Source organism: Mugil cephalus, chromosome 5, assembly GCF_022458985.1.
Source record: "Mugil cephalus isolate CIBA_MC_2020 chromosome 5, CIBA_Mcephalus_1.1, whole genome shotgun sequence".
Taxonomy (NCBI): domain Eukaryota; kingdom Metazoa; phylum Chordata; class Actinopteri; order Mugiliformes; family Mugilidae; genus Mugil; species Mugil cephalus.
Window position 1 is genome coordinate 19,709,194 of NC_061774.1, and position 19,216 is coordinate 19,728,409.

At 41.7% G+C, this 19,216-nt stretch overlaps 2 protein-coding genes across 2 annotated transcripts; both read right to left on the bottom strand.

Moving 5' to 3' along the window:
- lpar4 (lysophosphatidic acid receptor 4) lies at positions 1-5,954 on the bottom strand. The gene is made up of 3 exons (XM_047584543.1): positions 5,658-5,954; positions 1,179-1,976; positions 1-1,073 (listed from the first exon to the last, which is right to left on the bottom strand). The coding sequence occupies exons 2-3, from the start codon at positions 1,752-1,754 to the stop codon at positions 585-587; spliced, it is 1,065 nt and encodes a 354-aa protein (XP_047440499.1). The 5' UTR covers positions 1,755-1,976; positions 5,658-5,954; the 3' UTR covers positions 1-584.
- A 1,280-nt stretch (positions 5,955-7,234) lies between these two features.
- LOC125008285 (C-C chemokine receptor type 8-like) lies at positions 7,235-9,362 on the bottom strand. The gene is made up of 4 exons (XM_047585460.1): positions 9,118-9,362; positions 8,635-8,777; positions 8,301-8,473; positions 7,235-8,067 (listed from the first exon to the last, which is right to left on the bottom strand). Exons 1-4 carry the CDS (start codon positions 9,156-9,158, stop codon positions 7,342-7,344), a joined length of 1,083 nt encoding a protein of 360 aa, XP_047441416.1. The 5' UTR covers positions 9,159-9,362; the 3' UTR covers positions 7,235-7,341.
- Between the last annotated feature and the right edge of the window lie 9,854 nt (positions 9,363-19,216).

Consider the following 19,216-nt stretch of genomic DNA (forward strand, 5'->3'; position numbering starts at 1 on the left):
GCAATTCAAAACAGACTTTTAGTGGTCTCAGACTTAAACATTAGACAGTTAACTCAGCGGGTCAACAAACCGCTGGTATACAATGGTAACAATAGTTCTCACACATCACAGACTCAACATCAATAACATGATACAATGCACGTTGAACTTTATAGCGTTTTAACAGGATTCATTGTTTTTGAAAGGTACGTAACAGCATGTTTCGACATCGTGGACGGAAATCTCTACCTCATCTACAATCCAGTGCATTTTAAAGTGTGTTTGTGTGTGTTAAACCGTAGTGATGATGCGTTGGAGTGTCTTTTAGAAGCCTCTGGACTATCACTGTAGTCCCGGTGCGCCTCTGGTCCCTGTTATGTCCTCTCATAACAAACACAGATACATTCCTCTGTCTGCTCTCCAGTGGTGGATTAATCCATAAAGCCCAGGCCATACCTCAGGACTTACCTCAGGACTAAACTAATCTGGTGAGTTATGCGTTTGCCGATTTTCGGGACCAAAAAGCTGATAGCTTTATTTCTCATGTTTCAGGGTTCCTGCCAAGCCCTCCTTGTCCTTCTTTAACTTCTTCCTTCCCCAGTGGGTCAGAATTGACTCTCAGACACCTTTGTCTCTTTTCCATTGCTGGCCAGAGCTTGTGTGTCTTTGGGGAGATTGCCTACTGTGTCTTGGGTCTCAGTGTCGCTGCGGGGGATACTCTCAGGCCGGGAGCCGGACCCTTTCCCTCCCATCGTCAGGCTCTTCTGGAAGCTCTCCGAGGTGAAGTAGTAAACCACGGGATCCAGGCAGCAGTTGAGACAGGCCAGGCACAAAGTGATGGGGTAAAGTGTTCGGGCAAAGCGCTCCACAGCACAGTTAGCCAGAGCCTGGGTTCGCACCAGGGCGTACACGAAAAGGATAGAGTTATAAGGGACAAAACAAATTATAAAGATCGCTAGATGGACCAGAATCATCCTCAGGACGCGTTTCTTGCTGTCACAGCCGTGGCCAACTGTCACCGGACGACGTAGAGTCCGTAGAACCAGCGAGGAACATACCAAGTTGGCGAGGAGAGGGATGAGGAAACCCACAATCTAGGAAAGAGAAAGAGATGGATAATTTAAAAACTACCAAAAATTACAAAATTTCATAGTAAAGACATGCCACATGCTGCAATGTTGATGATCATCTCTCTTCACCTCGATGAAGATGGTGATTTTGGACAGGTAGGTCTTCCAGGTGCTCTTGGAGAAGCCCTCGAAGCACGTGGTGGCTCTGTTTGTGCTGTTGATGGTGGAGAAGAAAGTCACCGATATTCCTCCGCCCACGATAGTCAGCCACACGGCAGCGCACACCAGCGCCGCATTCCTGCGCGTTCGGATGGAGCGCGACCGGAACGGGTAGACTATTGCCAGGAAGCGGTCTACGCTGATGCAGGTGAGAAAGAGCATGCTCCCATAGATGTTGGTGATGAAGGCTGTTCCTGATACCTTGCACAGTCCGTCTCCGAAGGGCCAGTGGCGGTTAACGTTGTAGAAGACTTTGAAGGGCAGCGTAAACACGAACACCAAGTCAGATAACGCTAAGTTAGTCATAAACATTGTGGTCTCGTTGCGCATCTTCATGCGGAAGCAGAACACGAAGAGGGCAGCACAGTTGGTTATGAGCCCAAGGACAAAGACCACACTGTAAACCACAGAGTACAAGTTGTACTTGAAGGAGTCGTCGATCCCACAGTCCTCCATTCCGGTCTCGTTGAGCACCAGGCTAGCCATGGTGACAGCTCAGACAGGCAGGAGCTCTCCACAAGCGAAAAAAAAAAAAAAAAAAAAAAAAAGCGCAAGGAAAAGGGGGAGTCGGAGTGGATATCTGGGGATCGGAGGTGTCAGCAGGGAACCCACGAGTCAAGCCTCCACCAAGTCATCGTGGACACTCAGACACACAGATGGAGGCAGAGACTGTCAGGATGCACGGCTGCAGGGCTAGTCAGTCCTCTCCTGTGGAGAGAAAAGGAAAAAGCACTCACTCACTTCCTCACTGTAAAAGCTGCAGACCAAGGAGCAAACCATATATATCCACAAACAAAGCAAAACCTTTCAAACCATTGAGTCAAAACTGTAGGATAAGACATTAGATACAAATACCACCTCCAAAGGACTTTGTTTAGGTAAATGAGCATTCAGTGACTATCCTATTTCTATTTTTTTCTCTATATATTTCCCAGAGAATTGCTATGTTTGTATATTTTTAATTATAATATTTCCTGTTAATTTCCTTATTGTTTCTTGTATATATTCTCCTCAAATTCTGTGCTACTGTGACAGTGAAGTTTCCCATAAGAGGGATAAACAAACAATGTCGTATCCAATGTCTATACATCAATCTGTAAGAAAAATGCAAGATCTTTTTTGGCCGAAATAGTCAAACTGGAACGAATTAAACCCTAAAGTGTTGCAGGGTTGAATAAATGGAGGATGTCAGAATAAAAGAAACGTTTGTCTGTGCAACACAACGCGATTGAACAGAACCACAAACCACAGGCTCCACAAACAAAACACAGTTAAATCAACAGCTCACTCGGCTGAATAAGCGCAACCTTCATGACGATAGCATTTAGTTCAGCACTTTTCCATTAGCATGAATTTGTTGTCACTAATGCGCCCACAAGCGAATGTATTTACAAACATTATAAATGGTGTAACAAGGCAACAGTGAAGCATGTGTTGTATTAACCAGATGTTTGAAAGGCAACTTGTTTTCATTTTTCATACACCTGCAAACACACACACAGCACCCAAACTTTGGTCACACAAACAGACGATAATCTATTGGACTGTCATCAGGACCGCAGACGGACTGTGGAGGAGATTCAGCTTCCCTTAAATTCCGTCCTCATTCATTCATTCATGAACCAAGAGTCCAGCAATGAAAGAAAATCCACTTCCAACCATAAAAGTAGAGAGAAGAGTTTATGGCTGAACTCCAGCTGGAGGAAGTAAATAACTCAGCATGCCAGCTTGGTGAAAAAGCCTTGCAGCGCTGCTCCCACCACCACAGAGCACCACCAGAGGAAAACACAATAGTTTTGTAAAAAAAAAATAATAACAGTTACAGTGATTTGACATTCTTTGTGAAAGACAATGTCATTTCTAGCTGTTTACACGAAGCAGTAATTCAAAGTGTGATGTCAGAACAGGAAGCTGACGGTGGGAATGTGGTAACTGTCTTTATGTTTTATGTGCATTATGGATGCACTTACTCCACATCCGCCATAAACATATTTATGTGCGGATGTGTTGGCCACATGGATATTATTGCTCCCATCAAAAAAAAATCCATAATATATGTTGTATAATAGCTAATGCTTTGTGAGCACAGAGTTGAACTGACTCAGAACAAAGAGTTCCACTTCCACAGAGAACATAATAAAGTGTGAACTAAACAGGTGAAGTTTTGAAGCGTGATCTTGCTGCTGTACGTGTAGATATGGATAAGTGGATTAATTATCAGTACACCACACTTAGATTTTCCCGGGAAAAAAAAACATGTGTCAGACAAAAGACTTAACCTTTGAACTTCACTCCTCCCAGGCTTAAGGGAAACTGTAACAATTTAACACGTCTGGCCACTTCACTATTCACAAGGAGAACTGAATATAAGCTCAGCAGCTTCGAGATCTATGGACTCGGGTCAAATAGTACGAGCCCCGAGTTCAGACCAATCAGACTGAAGCAGCATTTAGCTGTTATGTCATGCTCAGATGGAACAAACTACCAACAGGAGTGAAATCATCTCCAAGTGTGAATGTTTTTAAATCTTTTCTCTTTTCAAGTGCTTATGGGTGAACTCTTATTTTATTCTATACTTTAGTCTAGCTCTTTTTCCCCCTGTCTTTTTATTGTTATTGATTATAAACCTTGTGTTTCTTCTATGTTGTTTTTAATTGTATGTCTTCACCTTGTTTTTAATGTAAAGCACACTGAGCTGTGTATAAAATGTGATACATAAATAAAGCTAACTTCCCTAGTTTAATGGCGTAGTATGTCTTTAATCTGAAGAAAACAACAGTATAATGATGCCTTTGGGATTTCATCAATTTCAGATTAGAGTTATAAAGTCTAAAAACTGAAGGTGCAGTGCAGTATGTAACAGTACCATGTTGAATTATGGGGGATTGTGTGATTCAACACTTTTCCAGTTTAACTTACAACTCTGGAGTAAAAACCTGAGACATCTCTGCTTCTCGGCTGCACTGATTTCGACCGCTCCCTTATCCTCCCCGCCTTTAACAAGCTGAACCTCGTGTTGGATTGGCAGAGCTAAACAGCAGCGAGGTGGTCTGCTCTGCTGGCCCCGCATTTAAAAAAGCCAGGACGTCTCTGGATAACATCCACTGTCTTTTCAAAATGCACGCCGTAACACACACGGACACGCACAAAGGCAATGCTGTGAGAGTACGCAGTCCATCAGCCTTGTCCTGTGCCAGCTGCAGTGTGACATCTTTACTGCGTTTTCACACGCCTCCATAAACGCCTCCATCAGCCCTTACAATACCCTCACTGTACCGATCACCACAAAACTTACGTATGCGCAAGCCTCCGCACGTGAATACACAAGCAGGCAAACACTTACATGTGCCAGTTCTCACACACACACACACACACACAACTCTTTAGGGGTTCTGTGTACTGTGGCTCGGGCCCAGGACCCCCTGACAGCGCCGGCTTCAAATTCATATTGTTTCTGCAGGGAGTCGAGCATATAGAACATTGTATTTGGCTCCTACACGGTTTACATTTGAAAAGCAATAATAACCTCTGCCTCTTACTCCAGATCAGGAGCGGAGACACATTTGAGCGTGTTGTGGATTACTAGGTGTCTTGCCGAGGGATTCGAGTCGTCTCACTCTGTGTGTGTGTCTGTGTGTGTGTGTGTATGGATTTCATGTACAGGTCGTGGACAGCTGCACGGTTCCAGGGTTTTTCCCCCCGCCGCCGGCCGCAGCGGCGACAGAAACAGGCCTCTGGGACCCGCTGATACGGACAGATCGAGTTCAGGCTCAGCTCACATCCAGCTGTTCCTTTCTCTCACATGCTTGGAGGGAGAAAAGAAGAAGAAAAAAGAGGCAGGGTGGACTTGAAGGTGGAGGAAGAGCAGGCGCGTAGTGTGGGACGTCTTCATTTACTTTTCACACTGTTTTAAATGAATCCTTGTCCATGATATTCCTTGGAATAATACTCAAACAAAACAAGCAGTTTAGAGGCAGAGAACCAGTATGCAGGCTCGTAAGATTAATTTACATAAATTATTTTTTAAATTAGGTGAAATGTTGACTCGGTGCTCTCTATTCCTGCTGCAGTGCTGTAATTTGGAGTAGTGTTGTTTATTTCCTTTTATGTCTCTAATATCTAATATTAATTAGATCCCCAAGTAACTGCTTGGTGAAAGCTTACAATGCTCAGTTCTCATTCACCAACAGACTGTTGACTCTGTTAAGGCACTAGTGAAAGGTTTGAGCCACAAACCTGTTTTCATAAATGGCTGCTGCTTACACTTTGGTGTGCATGATGCAAAACTTGCGGCTAACCCAAGTTTTTTGCCACATATACATGAAACATTTCTGGTGCCTTCGTAAAGAAAAGCGTTAACGCGCAAAGCCCGAGGCAGCGCAAACTTACTGGCAGCTGAACGGATGATGACAGCTCGCCTCCTGCTCGCTGATGTTGGTCAGTCTGGCAGCAGAGCAGCTGTCAAAAGAAAGAGAAGAAGAAGAAAAAAAAAAGTCACGCTCACCGACCGGCGGCAGCTCAGTCTAAAAAAAAAAAAAAAAAAAAAAAAAACTCGGCTCACTGGGAAAGATTCCCGAGTCACGGACGTTGGTTTCAAATCTCTTCTAGTTTATTTTCTGACCACTCGCTCCGTCCGTGCGACAGAAATGAGACCACTTCTAGTCACAGCCCCTCCGCGCGACTCACCCCGGGTCTGGTCGTCGTGCTCGTGCACGTGTATACGTGTGTGTGTGTGTGTGTGTATGTGGGGAGAGCTGTGTGCGCGGCCACAGGAAACGAGACAATAGCACCTCGGCTGGGCAAAGGGGAGGGGGAGTGTGAAAACAGGACTGTGGGGAAGGAGGGAGGGGTGGGGAGAAAGGGGGACACTCCAGAGAGAAGTGCCATCTATCTATCTATCTATCTATCTATCTATCTATCTATCTATCTATCTATCTTATACACACTGATCCACCACAACATTAAAACCACAGTGGCATCTGTGTGGGTGTTGGTTAGACATGTACCACTTACCTAGACCACACCGCACACCCCATAGCAATGACTGCAGCATACCTGACACGGGCACACACACACAAAAACAGTTTAGGAACGACTTAAAAATAACAACAAAAAAAAACATGAAAAACAGTACAAGGTGTTGGCTTGCCCTTCAAACTCCCAAGATCTCAAAACGGATTGAGTATCTGTGAGTTCCACTGGAACAAGCCTCATCCCCAAAGCTGCTTCTCTAACCACCAGACCACAAACTTTGCCCTCCCTCTTTCGGTGGTTTGAAATTGCTGCTTTTACATCAAATAATGTCTTTTTAGTCGAGTGAAGCACTTTTAAATAGCTCTAAAAAAGTACATGTGCACTTCATTATTTGTTACTGATGCAGAAAATATTAAATAAACACTCTAACTTTAATTTCAGATGAAATGCCATACATTAAGATAAAACGCGACTTCAAACAACCAGGAAAAGATACTGTTTTTGCGTTAAATCAAAGAGTAACTGAACAGCGACTGTGTATAGAGATCATAATGCGATAGGAAACAGAGACAATCACAGTTCCATTGGCAGTGACATCTTTGCATCTTTGACACTAGGGCTGTGCGCACCGTTAACTGTGGTATCTCAGAATAACAGCGTGGTGCTATTTTGGCTGATCAAAGTCATGCCACGCCATTGTTACAACACAATCCTAATGTCTGATGAGTTATTTTTAACCAGGTGACAGGGCGGTGTTGGACGGCTTCCCATTGTGTTCAGGCTGGCATGGGGCTGTGTGTGTGCGTATGATAGAGAAAGAGAGAGGCACTTGACAGAAGGGAAGTGCTCTTTGGGGGCGTCTGGCAGGCTGACCCCGCCACAATAGCTGCAGGGAGGACAGGACATCCTGCTTACTGCATAAGCTCAACTCAGACACGCATATGCACACAAGACACACACCTTTAAAAAGAAGTTTTATTAGTTTCTTTTATTTCATTTCACTTTGCAAACACAATGCCAGTTTCCAAGAGTTCTAAATATAACCTGAATAACTGTTTCCTACATTTGTTTTATTCCTCTGAGTACAATTATACACCTCTCAAACCGACACACATGTACACTCGCGGTCTCCACACAGCTGACACATCTTTAATCTGACCTTACAGGTATATTGGAAGTCTTTATCTCTGCTCTGGTGACACCCGTGGAAGCATCTGGGGCACACGCCACCCACCGACTTTCTAAACTTCTCCCCAACAAACGCGTAGATGACCGGGTTCGCGATGCAGTGTGACAGCGCGATGATCTCAGCAAAGCCCACGGCGGAGCCGATGGTCCTCGAAGCGCCGCAGGTGTTCAGGATCTTGAGCAGCTCCAGCGTCTGGAGGAAAACGGTGACGTTGTAAGGCACCCAGCACACCACAAACGCGCACACGATGGCGAAAATCAGCTTGACAGCTTTGTCCTTTTTCGAGTGCCTGGACTTGGACAGCACGGCGAGGATTTTGACATAGCAGAAGATCATGATGGGGAGGCACAGAAAGAGGCCCACGGTGTTCTCGCTGAAGTTTCGCTGGATTTTCCAAAACAGCTGCCCGTCCTCCGGGTAGAGGGGCTGGCACTGAGAGCTGTTGTCGTACGCGTCCACCTCCAAGTCGGCAAATATCACCTGCGGCACCGCCATGATGACAGATATCGCCCAGATAGTGGCGCTGGCTGTGACTCCGTAGCGAAGTGTCCGGGCCTGCATGGTTGCATGGACGATGGCCCGGTAGCGGTCCACGCTCATCAGGGTCACAAACAAAGTCCCACTGTAGAAACCTAACTGCTCAGAGCAGCAGAGTGGGGGGAAAAAAAAAAACAGGACATGACAACACGAGGTGATTTGTTAGGTTTTACTCATCCTGATGACGTTCTTACACGCCATCTGTTTCACACATCAGCTGTTGTTACAATAGAACAACATGTGTTTGTGATTTTACTTTCTAAACCACAAGCAGACGAACTCATACGTCCGGACTAAACATCAGGACTTGAGCAGGATTTGCGGGGCCCCACCTGATAAATTCCTGTTATCAGTTTGCATGATACAACGCTCTGGGAACTGTTGGCCCAGAAGGGCAGCGACGTAACCAGCAAAAGGTCAGACAGCGCCAGGTTTAGAAGACAGACATCCGGCATGGTTTTCAGCTTTATGGACCACAGGAGAACCCACAGAACTGTGGTGTTACCTGTGAAATAAAGTCAGGCCGTTATGATCACTGTGGTGACGATAAATTAGTTATGAGCTTTAAAGTATCTATAGAAATTCTTGCTTATTACATCAGAATTAAATGTCTTAATTCGCCATTTTGAAATGAAATAAAATAATTAACAGGCTTTTTGAACATACCTGCTAGACCTAGACAAAACAGCAAGTAGTAAAACGCCTTTAAAACCATGGACGCAGCGAGAAGCTCCTGGCTGGTTTCCTGATAACAGGTTGAAGTGTTATCATAGTCGTATATAAATGGCGAACCCTCTGATGTGTTGATGCTGCCGTGTAATACAGAACAGAGCATTTAATCAAGGGAACAATGATATTAAGAGCGACACAATCACGTATAGGATCGACTCATATCCATTAAAGAAATACTATCAGCAACGTACTATCTACAAAATAATTACTTGTTATTATTCTTAATAAAACTTTTACATACTTCAATTTGACCCTTTTTTTTTTAAATGACATAAATATATATATTTTTCCAGTTTGCCAAATATCACCATGAACGAGTATTTAGTCTTTTCTTCCACCTCAGTGGAACAGAGGTACTGTTATTGTGTCTTTGCCCCACATGAAGCCACATGCGTGTAAAAACAAAAAGCAACTTACCTTCCATTGCTGCGCATAAGATAGACAGCAGTGGTGTTCATTGTGGATAACAAGTTGCTGTGATGGAAAACTAAAAACCAAAAACCAGATGTCTGTATCCTTTTGATTACACAAGATGCACGAGAAGTGAGAAATGCTTTTTTAAAAATACTCCAAACCCCCAAACCAGGGCGCTTGCTTGCATTTGCAAAGCCTGGTTAGTCACTTCCTGAGACTGCATTTGCGAGCAAAGGCCAAGTTTTAGATACACAACCCCAACCCACACGTGTAAAGCTTTGAAACGCGCAAGGTGACTCTGACCAGAGGTGGAGGCGCACACAGGTGGATGCTTGCAGAGCTCCGCATGTGTAACTTTGCATGACAGAAGGAAAAACAGTGACGCAGTCTGTGCTTGAAAACAGCACGGCCGTGGTAGTAGCTACAAGGAAAATGCATTCCGTCTGATATTTTTCTCCATGCTCTTGATTCGGTTAAGATGACCTGTGGCCCTGATCTGTTAGTCTGGTGGGCTGCTGTTATGCGACACAGATACTCTGCTCTGCCCACTAGACTAATAATAAGCTTCCCAGAATGACTGTGCCGAGTGGTTTGTCAGCTCAAGAGTTATATGCTGTGTTATATGATATTAATGCATAACCTCCCATTTCGCTGGATGACTCACGCACACACTTTGTTATACACACCAAAAGATGTTTTTATCCCACTTAATATCTGAACTTGAATAGGATTTATGTGTTTTTACCCATTTATCAATCTTAACTAATAATTCTTAACTGACTTAAACCTCCAAAAAATTATCAAAGTAAAAAAAAAAAAAAAAAATCTGAAGTTTATGTGTTAGACACTGGAAAAATATATAGATCACTTTAAAATCTCACTGATTGACCTTCAGTTGAAAAGAGATAAGTTTAAGTAGCTTTGTCTAATTTCTACATACATAAAAATTACATATATTATGTGGGGGCCAGTGTCCGTGTCAGTGTCCCCATAATTAAAATTACATTAATCATATATTTCGAGATCAACATTGAATGACCCCAAAGATAATGGGAGGATTTAATAAGGCATTGCTTTGTTAGCTTCTGTTAATTTGGAAACTGACCTAAAATTGTTGGTGTCCTGCTGCACAGCAACCAGAGAACTCCTACGCTTCGCCAAGTCCCGACTTAGAGAAACATTTAAAACCTGTAATAATAGAACTAGCATTAGCAATCAAGCTAACATTAGCAGACACTGTTCAGTTCAGTTGTCGTGGTTATCTCCTCCTGTACCCACACTCAGCTGTGTGTTTGTCATGTTTTTAAAGAATCACAATTGCAAGTTTCAACAGTTACTAAGTGTAGATGTTTTTGTTTTTTTTCCTATTGCTATAGTTCATCTAATCTACATAATATACAGTAAAGTCAGGATTTGACGATAGATATGTGCCTGGTTGGTTGGTTGTCAACAGGCAACTCATCTGTTTCGGTATCTGTCGTCTCTTAACTATTTTTGTGTGATAAATAGTGAGGCTTCAGTTTGAAGAGATGTTTTAATAAGTTAGATGTTGAATATGCTGACATACGCTAACACACTTGCTAACAAGCTAATGAGTTATCAATTTTTAAAGGTACAAACCGAAACAAATTGCTGAAGATTACGTAAATTTAAGAGGTGATCAGAGTCATTATAGTTTATCCCGAGGGGATCATGAATGTCGACATCAAGTCTCAATCCATCTAATCCTTTCCAAAATGTTATAATCAGCCGAGGATTAATCAACCATCCAACCTACGCTGCAATCAATGCTGCTGCTATGTCTGATGTCTGGTATATATTTGACTTGCAATGTAAAGTAGAATATACAATATTTTACTATATTTCGTACATGAAAAGTAAATGGAGTTTCCTTTTTTTTTTTTTTAGATTTCCTTCACAAACTAATTGTAATTCTGGAGTTAGTGTTCGTCAGATGTTTTACTTAGTTATATATTATATATATTATTATATATTGTGCAATACTCCTCTCAATCTTAACTACAGTACCTATATTTCATTTATATACCAGCCGTTTTTTGCACTGTCTGCATCTCACTGCCAACGGGAGATGTGTAAACATATACGTACATTTATATTTATAAGCATACCCACTTCTTTACTTGAACACTGCCTTGTTTGTTCCAATACAGCTTTATAAATATTTTTTTGATATTTTTATATTCTATTCTTTAGTCCACCCATGTGTGCACGCACTGTGTGCCCTGTTTGTGATGTTGAATGTCTCTGCTGCCGTTAACAACGAGGATTTCCACACTGCGGGAAGAATAAAGGCAGATCCTATCTTATCTTATCTTTTATTTAAAAACAGTGGTGCAATTCTTATCAGAATATGAGTCTGGTAATGGATTTTATCACGGGGCACGTTTCGACTGATTATCCGCATGCTATTGGACAGTCCTACGACCAGTCGGAGCCAGTTTGTCGTTCCTCTCGGGTGACGTGTGCGACCGTTGATGCTGACACTCGTCCGTCCATCACTGCATAAAGTCCAACCAAATGATTTGATTGTCCCGGCTGATCTTTGCCGCAGCGTGATCAGTTCCCAGTGTAGCCACCAACTTTCCAGTGCAAATAAAAAAGATGCTAAGAGAGCGAATGTTTCATACAAACTAAACTAAATAATCCAAAACACTTATATAAGAGTAACCAAGTCAAAACTCGAGTGGCTCTACATGATGTAATGTGAAGATGGTTATCTGTGGTGTACTGAAAAAAGCTGCCAAATCTAAACAAACTCCTTAGCAGACAATTAAAAACAGCACCGAAGTGTTTTGATTGAACAAATTGAAAGATCTGTAAGTTTTGACTGGAGTGGAGAAACCCCCCCCCCACCACCACCACCACCACCACCACCACCAGTCCTCACACTCCTCCCTCCTCTTCCTCTGTGTTTGGTAACTAAGCTGTGCTGGCCAGGCCAAGGCTTTGTGAGTCACACCAACCAGAACAAAGACCCTATTACTGCAACCCCGCTCCTCCTCCTCCTCCTCCCTCCTACCCCTTCCTCCACCTCCTCGCTCCTCCGACCCTTCTGTCTTGCACTCCTTTAATGCGATGATGAGTGTATTTCTTTTTGCTTTCCTCCCCCCCCCCCCCCCCTTTTTTTTTTTTTTAGGGGCAGCCCCGTCATGCCATACATACCTCTGCCCTGACAACAGAGCTGGACAAAGGCAGCGGAGGCAGTACAACGCAGGAGTCCTGAGCTTTATCGGCCTCATGGACTGATGTTAACATGACTGCAATGGGGTGTCCCAAGAGCGCACGTGTGTACACTTGCAGCTGACCTTAGGCCCCCGCGAGACGGCGTTCAGCTCTGACCTGATTAGACGCCGGGTTCATCCACAGCAGAGCGGAGACTAGATCAATGCGGCCGAGGCCGCGGAGGGAGACCGCAGACACGCTGTTTACCCCACAGCACTGATAGGTGCAGCATGAGCAGTCATGGGTGAGCACTCATTCTCCAGACAGAGAGGCGAGGAGGCAGACAGGCTGACCAGACTGACCCCGGCCCGTCAGACGGAGCTGTTTGTCCTTGTGATATAACGAGCTAATGTACCTTGTCTCATGGTACACATGCTAAAAAAGCTGTCAGGTGTCAAAAGATTTCATCACTGCTTTTCCAAACCCGGGGGGATAATGGAATTTAGTTCAGTTGTAACCTGCTTTATTGGTCGACGCAGCAGATAAAGGACTTTACCGGGGCCGCAGCCAAGAGTTTAGAAATACTGAGATCATGAGGTAAAAATCCCCCGGTGTCCTCGAATGACACAAAGAACAGTGTCTCCACTTCTGATTATTATCATTACGACTTGTATTTATTGACCAGTCGAGTTACATTTTCTTCAAGTTTTTCTACAGAAATTCCTCTGGAAATTAGCCACTTATGAACTGAACTATGAGCTGATCTATTAAAATATTTCACGCTATTAAGTTACAACCTTTAGCAACAATTTCAAAGTGACTTTCTGGAAAACGATTGGGAAACTACACCCCCCTAAAATTAAACCATGTTAATTCATTTCAAAATTTTACGATTTCAAAATGCTGCAAGGATGCTAAAGACATACTAAATATATATTTTTTTTAATTATTATTTGTACATGTCTGTTCTATTCTGGGTTTTCACTTCTAAAGACAAGCTTGTAAGGTTAATTTTTGATTCTAAATTGTCCGTAGGTGTGCATTTTTCTTAGCATACAACATGAAAAAAGTTATAACGTCACTGTCCTAAATGAGGCTGTATGATGCCAATGCATTTGCATGAGCTGAAGTCACATGTATTAACATGTTTCGCCTAGTCTATGCAGACTGAGAGTCTCACTCTGACTTTTAATCTTGCATCCGAAATCAACGCTTCAGTTTGTCCAGTAGTTCAGTTTATGGTCAAGCATCTGAATGCAGATTACATTCTTATTTGTCTTTTTTGTTTTGTGCTGAATAACAAATGATTTAACATGCTAAGATGAGAATATGAACACTGAAAACCTTATACCGGTATAAGGTATTAACTTCCCAAACACCTCAGTGTCTTCAGAAAAGCCAACAAACATTTCACTGGTGAATACCACCATGCCATGAACACCACAAGAGGGTGCTGTTTGTATCTTTTTAAACAGTTCAATTCTCTGTTTCTACTTGACAGGCTTTATACAGATGGGTCCCTCCATAGGAGCTGGGATCTGCTCAAGGTTTCTTCCTGTTAAAGTTTTTCTCATGCCACCTTTGCCTGCAGAGTTGCTCCGGAAGTTTCAGGCCAGTTTTTGTAAATGTCTTGAGACAATTGAGACAAGACGCTATATAAATAAAATAAAATTGAATTGAAAGTAATGAACACATCCTCATTAGAAAGCAGCACTTGTTTCTGTGCGGACATTAGCATTTCTGGTAAAGGACAGTTTTAGATAGCATGTCTGTCTGTAGCCTGGTAGGATCTGCCAGAGCAGTCACATTGTTTGGGTCAGCTTTGCGCTGTGATGGCCACTGGTAACTGCTAACCTGAACGCTGTTAAAATTGGTTCACAACGAAATGGAGCAACAATTTGTGTGCAGAGGCTAGACTGTCTGTAGTGTTGCTGAATATTACACACACAGCACAACAAATGACTGCATTCAGCTTAAATCAGTACATCATGGAAGTCAGTATATATACTGTATATACTGAAGCATATTGCAGAAAAACTGCAATCAAAATATGAAAAAAAAATTTTTTCTAAGTAATTTATTTATTTATTGTTTGTTTTTCGGGCTAATTATTTTTTGAGTAATATATTTCTTTTTCTGATTTGTTTCAGGGTATTGTTTTCTGATTTGCTGAGTCATTATTTTTCCTGTGTTGTTTTTTTTGGACAATTTTTATTATTATTTTTTTTTTTTTCAGTTTAAATGGCATTTGAAACAGTAAATGCATTCATTCGTTTACTGAGAGCTCGATTTAATTGAAGCAGACATGGCCGGCTTGTTTAGTTCAATTAAGTTTTACTTTCATCTACTTTCATCTCATGCAGGATGGCAGTAGTCACCATGGCACCACTGGAATCACTTGGAGGTTGGAAGAACCACAAAAATTACCATGAAAAACAGGGGAGATTAGAAAAACTAATCCAATAAACAGGAAACAAAAATAATCAAAAAAAAATAAAATAAATAAATAAAACATTTTTTGTTTTGTTTTTTTTACAAGTGAATGCAATACACTTGTGTACATATGCACGCATTGCTGGTAAATAGGCAAATTGCTGGCAAATAGGCAAATTCTAACCAACATACCACCTGTTGCCGTGACACCTGTGTTTGAAAGGATGAAGTGTGTGTATGAAGCAGACCAGAAGTAAACACGTGTTAGATTCTATAATAAAAGAGATGTAACCCCAGGCATTAGAGTAAACCTTAAGGGATTTTACCATGACTGATGTGGGTGCTGTTCCCTGACAGGCCAATAGGGGGTGCTTTTGAATGGCGTTTTACAGAGCTGTTTATAGAGCGAGTCTGGCCAACTCTAATGGGCACCATGTTTGCTACCTGGGAGGAAAGATTCTACAGATTCACCCTATGAGGTGGATGCGCTGTGCTGAAATAAATGTCTTGTTTTCACCATTAACGGGCCTAAAAATGTTAATGCCAATGCCTGCAAATGTGTATAAGGTCCTCACTTAAATAGCATCTACTTACCTTAATTATCTTGAATGAGCCTGTAAAATGTTTTGTGTTTATTTTCTCCTCAGTCTCCTGTGTTCATGTATCACAGTTAAAAGTTTGAAACTACTCAGAGAAAAATATAAATACTCAGAAATAATGAAAATGAAATCAGTCTTAATTCTTAATGTTATTCAATATTATGATTAACATTATCATTATAACATTAGCACGTTAGTGATAATAACTTAGTAGTAACCAAGGCAAAGTTAATCAATTAAATTTGTCTGTCTAGTTGTCTAAATTACATGCGCACATGGGTTTCACAGTTTCCATGATGGCAGCTCCTATTTTTGTAAGCCTTTAGTCAAGATAACTAGCTAGAATAAGGCTAGCATAAAGTTAACTTCAAACTTAATTAATTTGTAAAGCATTGTTGGGAATTTTTGAGATCAACGTACACATTAATGATGGTATGACTTTGTTTTTCCTGTATAAAATCTTAACAAACGTCAAAGACAGAAATTGACATTTACCTCACATGATAGGGAGAAATCAGTTGACATCCAGTTCTTCCTTTTCATTTTATGCTTCCATAATTTTTGTAGGAGTTTCTCCCTGTGTTTTCCCGATAATGTGCTGGATCCGTAGGCTGAGCACTGAGGCATATTTTAATTTTTTAATTCAATTTTATTCTCTGTTATTGCCACTTTTCTATTGGTGAATATTAGTTAACGGTATCCAACATTGCGCCCATGAATCACGTGACTGGCTCAGAGCCAGTCAGCATAGCGGGATAGCTCAGACTCTCTCTCTAATATATGACTCTGGCTTTTTAAAGCAGGAGACATTCTGCACAGCGTGTGTCATTCAGTGACAAGTTTTTAAAAGGCTTTGACTCATTTGTTTTTGACACAGATTTTAAAATTCTGGTCTTACCCTTGCTTGTTTGCAAAATGTTTGCAACGAATGATCACACTGCACAGCCCTCTCCTCCTTTCAAATTTCCAATGCACAAAATAACCCTGACCTGTTGAAGAACACAAACAGGACTTGTTATTTATAAAAGTCTGACCTTCTCCTGTATTGTTGGCTTCTGAGTGACAGCCAAGGTGCTTGATTATGAGGTGTGCCAAACGGAGAGAATCATGGGAAGGAAGCGGCCACCACTGTTGGCTCGCCCCTCTTCAGTCTGTTGTTCTCTGCTTTTCAGCTTTAACCGATTCGTTTCAGGATCACTTGAAGCTGCAGCTACAGAAGTCCTCCTGCTTCCTTCTGCTGGTCACAACTCAAACTGCAAAAATAAAATGTAGATCACACCGATGTAGCTGTCCCAAACCTGAACCTTAAAAATTGTGTGATGTGTCAGCAATGCATCTGTGCACCGAGGTATTCCACACACAGACCTGATAAGGTATGATCTTATCTTTGAAATAAATGTCAGAGCAGATGTGGTCATGTTTTTTCAAACGTCACATGTGCAAACTGTCAATTGTTCCACATTTTTGCAGAGAAACTTGCGTAATGCAAGGATGATGTAGCAGCTGATATCTAGGTAAAGCCGCAGCGTACTTGAAAGCTGTATGTTTGTTGCGTTTCCCTTATCACTTCGATCCTTGTTTGTTCCGCATGCAGGCTAAATGGTCTCCTACGCATGGAATAGTACTAAGCTGGAATGACTGGGTGGTTCCAGGACATTAAACTAATTAGATGGAGTGACTTCCACTTAGAAAATACAAGCTGCAAAGTCATATCAGTTTGAATTTAATGCTATCAACTTTGCTGTAAAAATTATGTACTGGGGAAAGATGTAAACAGGGCCATCTGCAAACTGTTAGTCAAACAGGCTTTTAGACAATGTGGTGAGAAGCATTATAAATTATTCATCTTAACGTGCTACTGGGTGTTATTCGCCAACCTTTTATTCATCAGAGATGTTTTCTCAGCGTCATTTCCTGAATTGTCTGCCAAATTAAATATTTTAGGGACAGCTGGTTGAGAGCATGTTTACAATAAGTAGCAGACTGCGATTTGTAGCTGTTAAAATGTGAGATCATCTTTATGTTGTAAGCTGCTTAAAGGTAAACCAAGGGGAAAATTGCACTTCTTGTAACATTTCATGACAACAACCGTGTAAAACCTTCATTGAACTAATACAGTATGTAATCATTTGATAATGATAACATATTTCCTGGGGTGTTCCCTTCATTCTGAACTAATATGCATAATCTTACTTTTACAAATGAGAAGTTGATAAAGAACAAAAAGCTGCCTTTTTTCATTCAGTTCATTCATTCAGAGGTTTTTGCTGCTTGGTCTGGTGTGAACAGTAGCTGTTGATGTTAGATACTTTTATATGGACTGACTTATTTGTATGTGTGTTTTTTTTACGCTAAAGTGTGGTTTATACCTCTGTGAGACATAGACTAGCCTACCAGCCTACACCGGTGCAAGCCATTTATATACATGTGCCCTCTTCAGTCTGGCTCACTCTGTAAAAACGCCACCCAAATGCTACTTCCTGTGTAACAGCTCTATAGTGCTTTTAGGTCCTGGTGGGCGGAGTTTACCGTACCTCTGGGCGTATCTGGCTAGTCTTCCGGAGTGATTAAAAGCTGGCGTGATGAGTAGGACTGAGCGATACGGGAAATTTTGGTACTGATATGATACCATGTAAATACAGGGCTAGTATCGCCGAAACCGACACCTCTTATTGAAATGTCATCATTGAATGGCTTCGTAATTTTCCCTTTAGTTAGTTAATTATGATTATGACAAAATACAGGACAACTAATAATAACAGAAATCACAAAACTTTTTAAAAAATTCACACAGTTTTTTTTTTAAAGATAAAGTCATTAGTGCTAAAATAAGGAAAAGGAACAATGTAACAAAAATAAATATAACAATGTAAACAACACAACAACAATGGAAAATAAAGTCAGTAACAGTAGTCAGTTGTGCAAAATAAGTAAACAAAAGCAACAATGTAATAATAAACCCAAAAATTGCTCAGAGAGGTAAATGTTGACTCATTCATTTTGGTGGGTCTGCGTCCCGTGTTATTGTCTTCTCTTCCGAGTACCGGTGCATTTCAATAATCAGTACCAGCTGTTCGATGCTGTTGCTATATTAGGACTCAAGTGTCAAGCATCCTGTCCAAATCCCACCTTTTACTACAGGCGCAGACGGAGAAGCTCCTGACGCACACAGACTCGGAGAGAAACCGCGCTCGCATGAACTCTGTGACGAGTGATTTACTAAACATATAGAGGGGAGACTGTATCAAAAGTATCGATCTCATCACGTTAGTATCGATCCGATACGTATACTGGCCTTGGTATCGATATGCTGAGCCTTGGTGTCCAGCTGACAGCACGCACCAATTTGTCTTCAGTTCCTTGTTTTATTTACGTCTCCTGGCTTCCTTTGGTCCGGACTTTGAACCAGTCCGTGACACCTGCTTCACTTTTGAGTTATTGCTTCAGGTTCAACGATGGTGACTGAAATGTTTGCCAAACTTTCTCAAACGATGAGTCGTACAAATGCTTGTACCTTTGAACCTCTTCAGTTAATCTTTCTTCAGTGTGGTCCGTCATTATTGATTCAAAATAATCAATTTGATAACTGTGGCGATGGAGAAACTGCCTGATATACTAAAGCAGAAATATGCTACTGTCAAATAGCTCAATCACAGCTCTCGCAGTCTCCATCACCATGACATGTTGTTACATTTACATCTGCGTAGGGTCTGGGCTGTCGCCATAACTACAGCATCAAGTAGATGCAGACGGATAAACAGCACAAAAGTTTTCAAGCAAACATCATGTAAACACAGAATGAAATAGTCAACTTGTGTGACGTATTTCCTGTTTAGCTGAAGTTAGTCTCTGTATTTGAAGCCAACATAAATACATTTACCCTAATA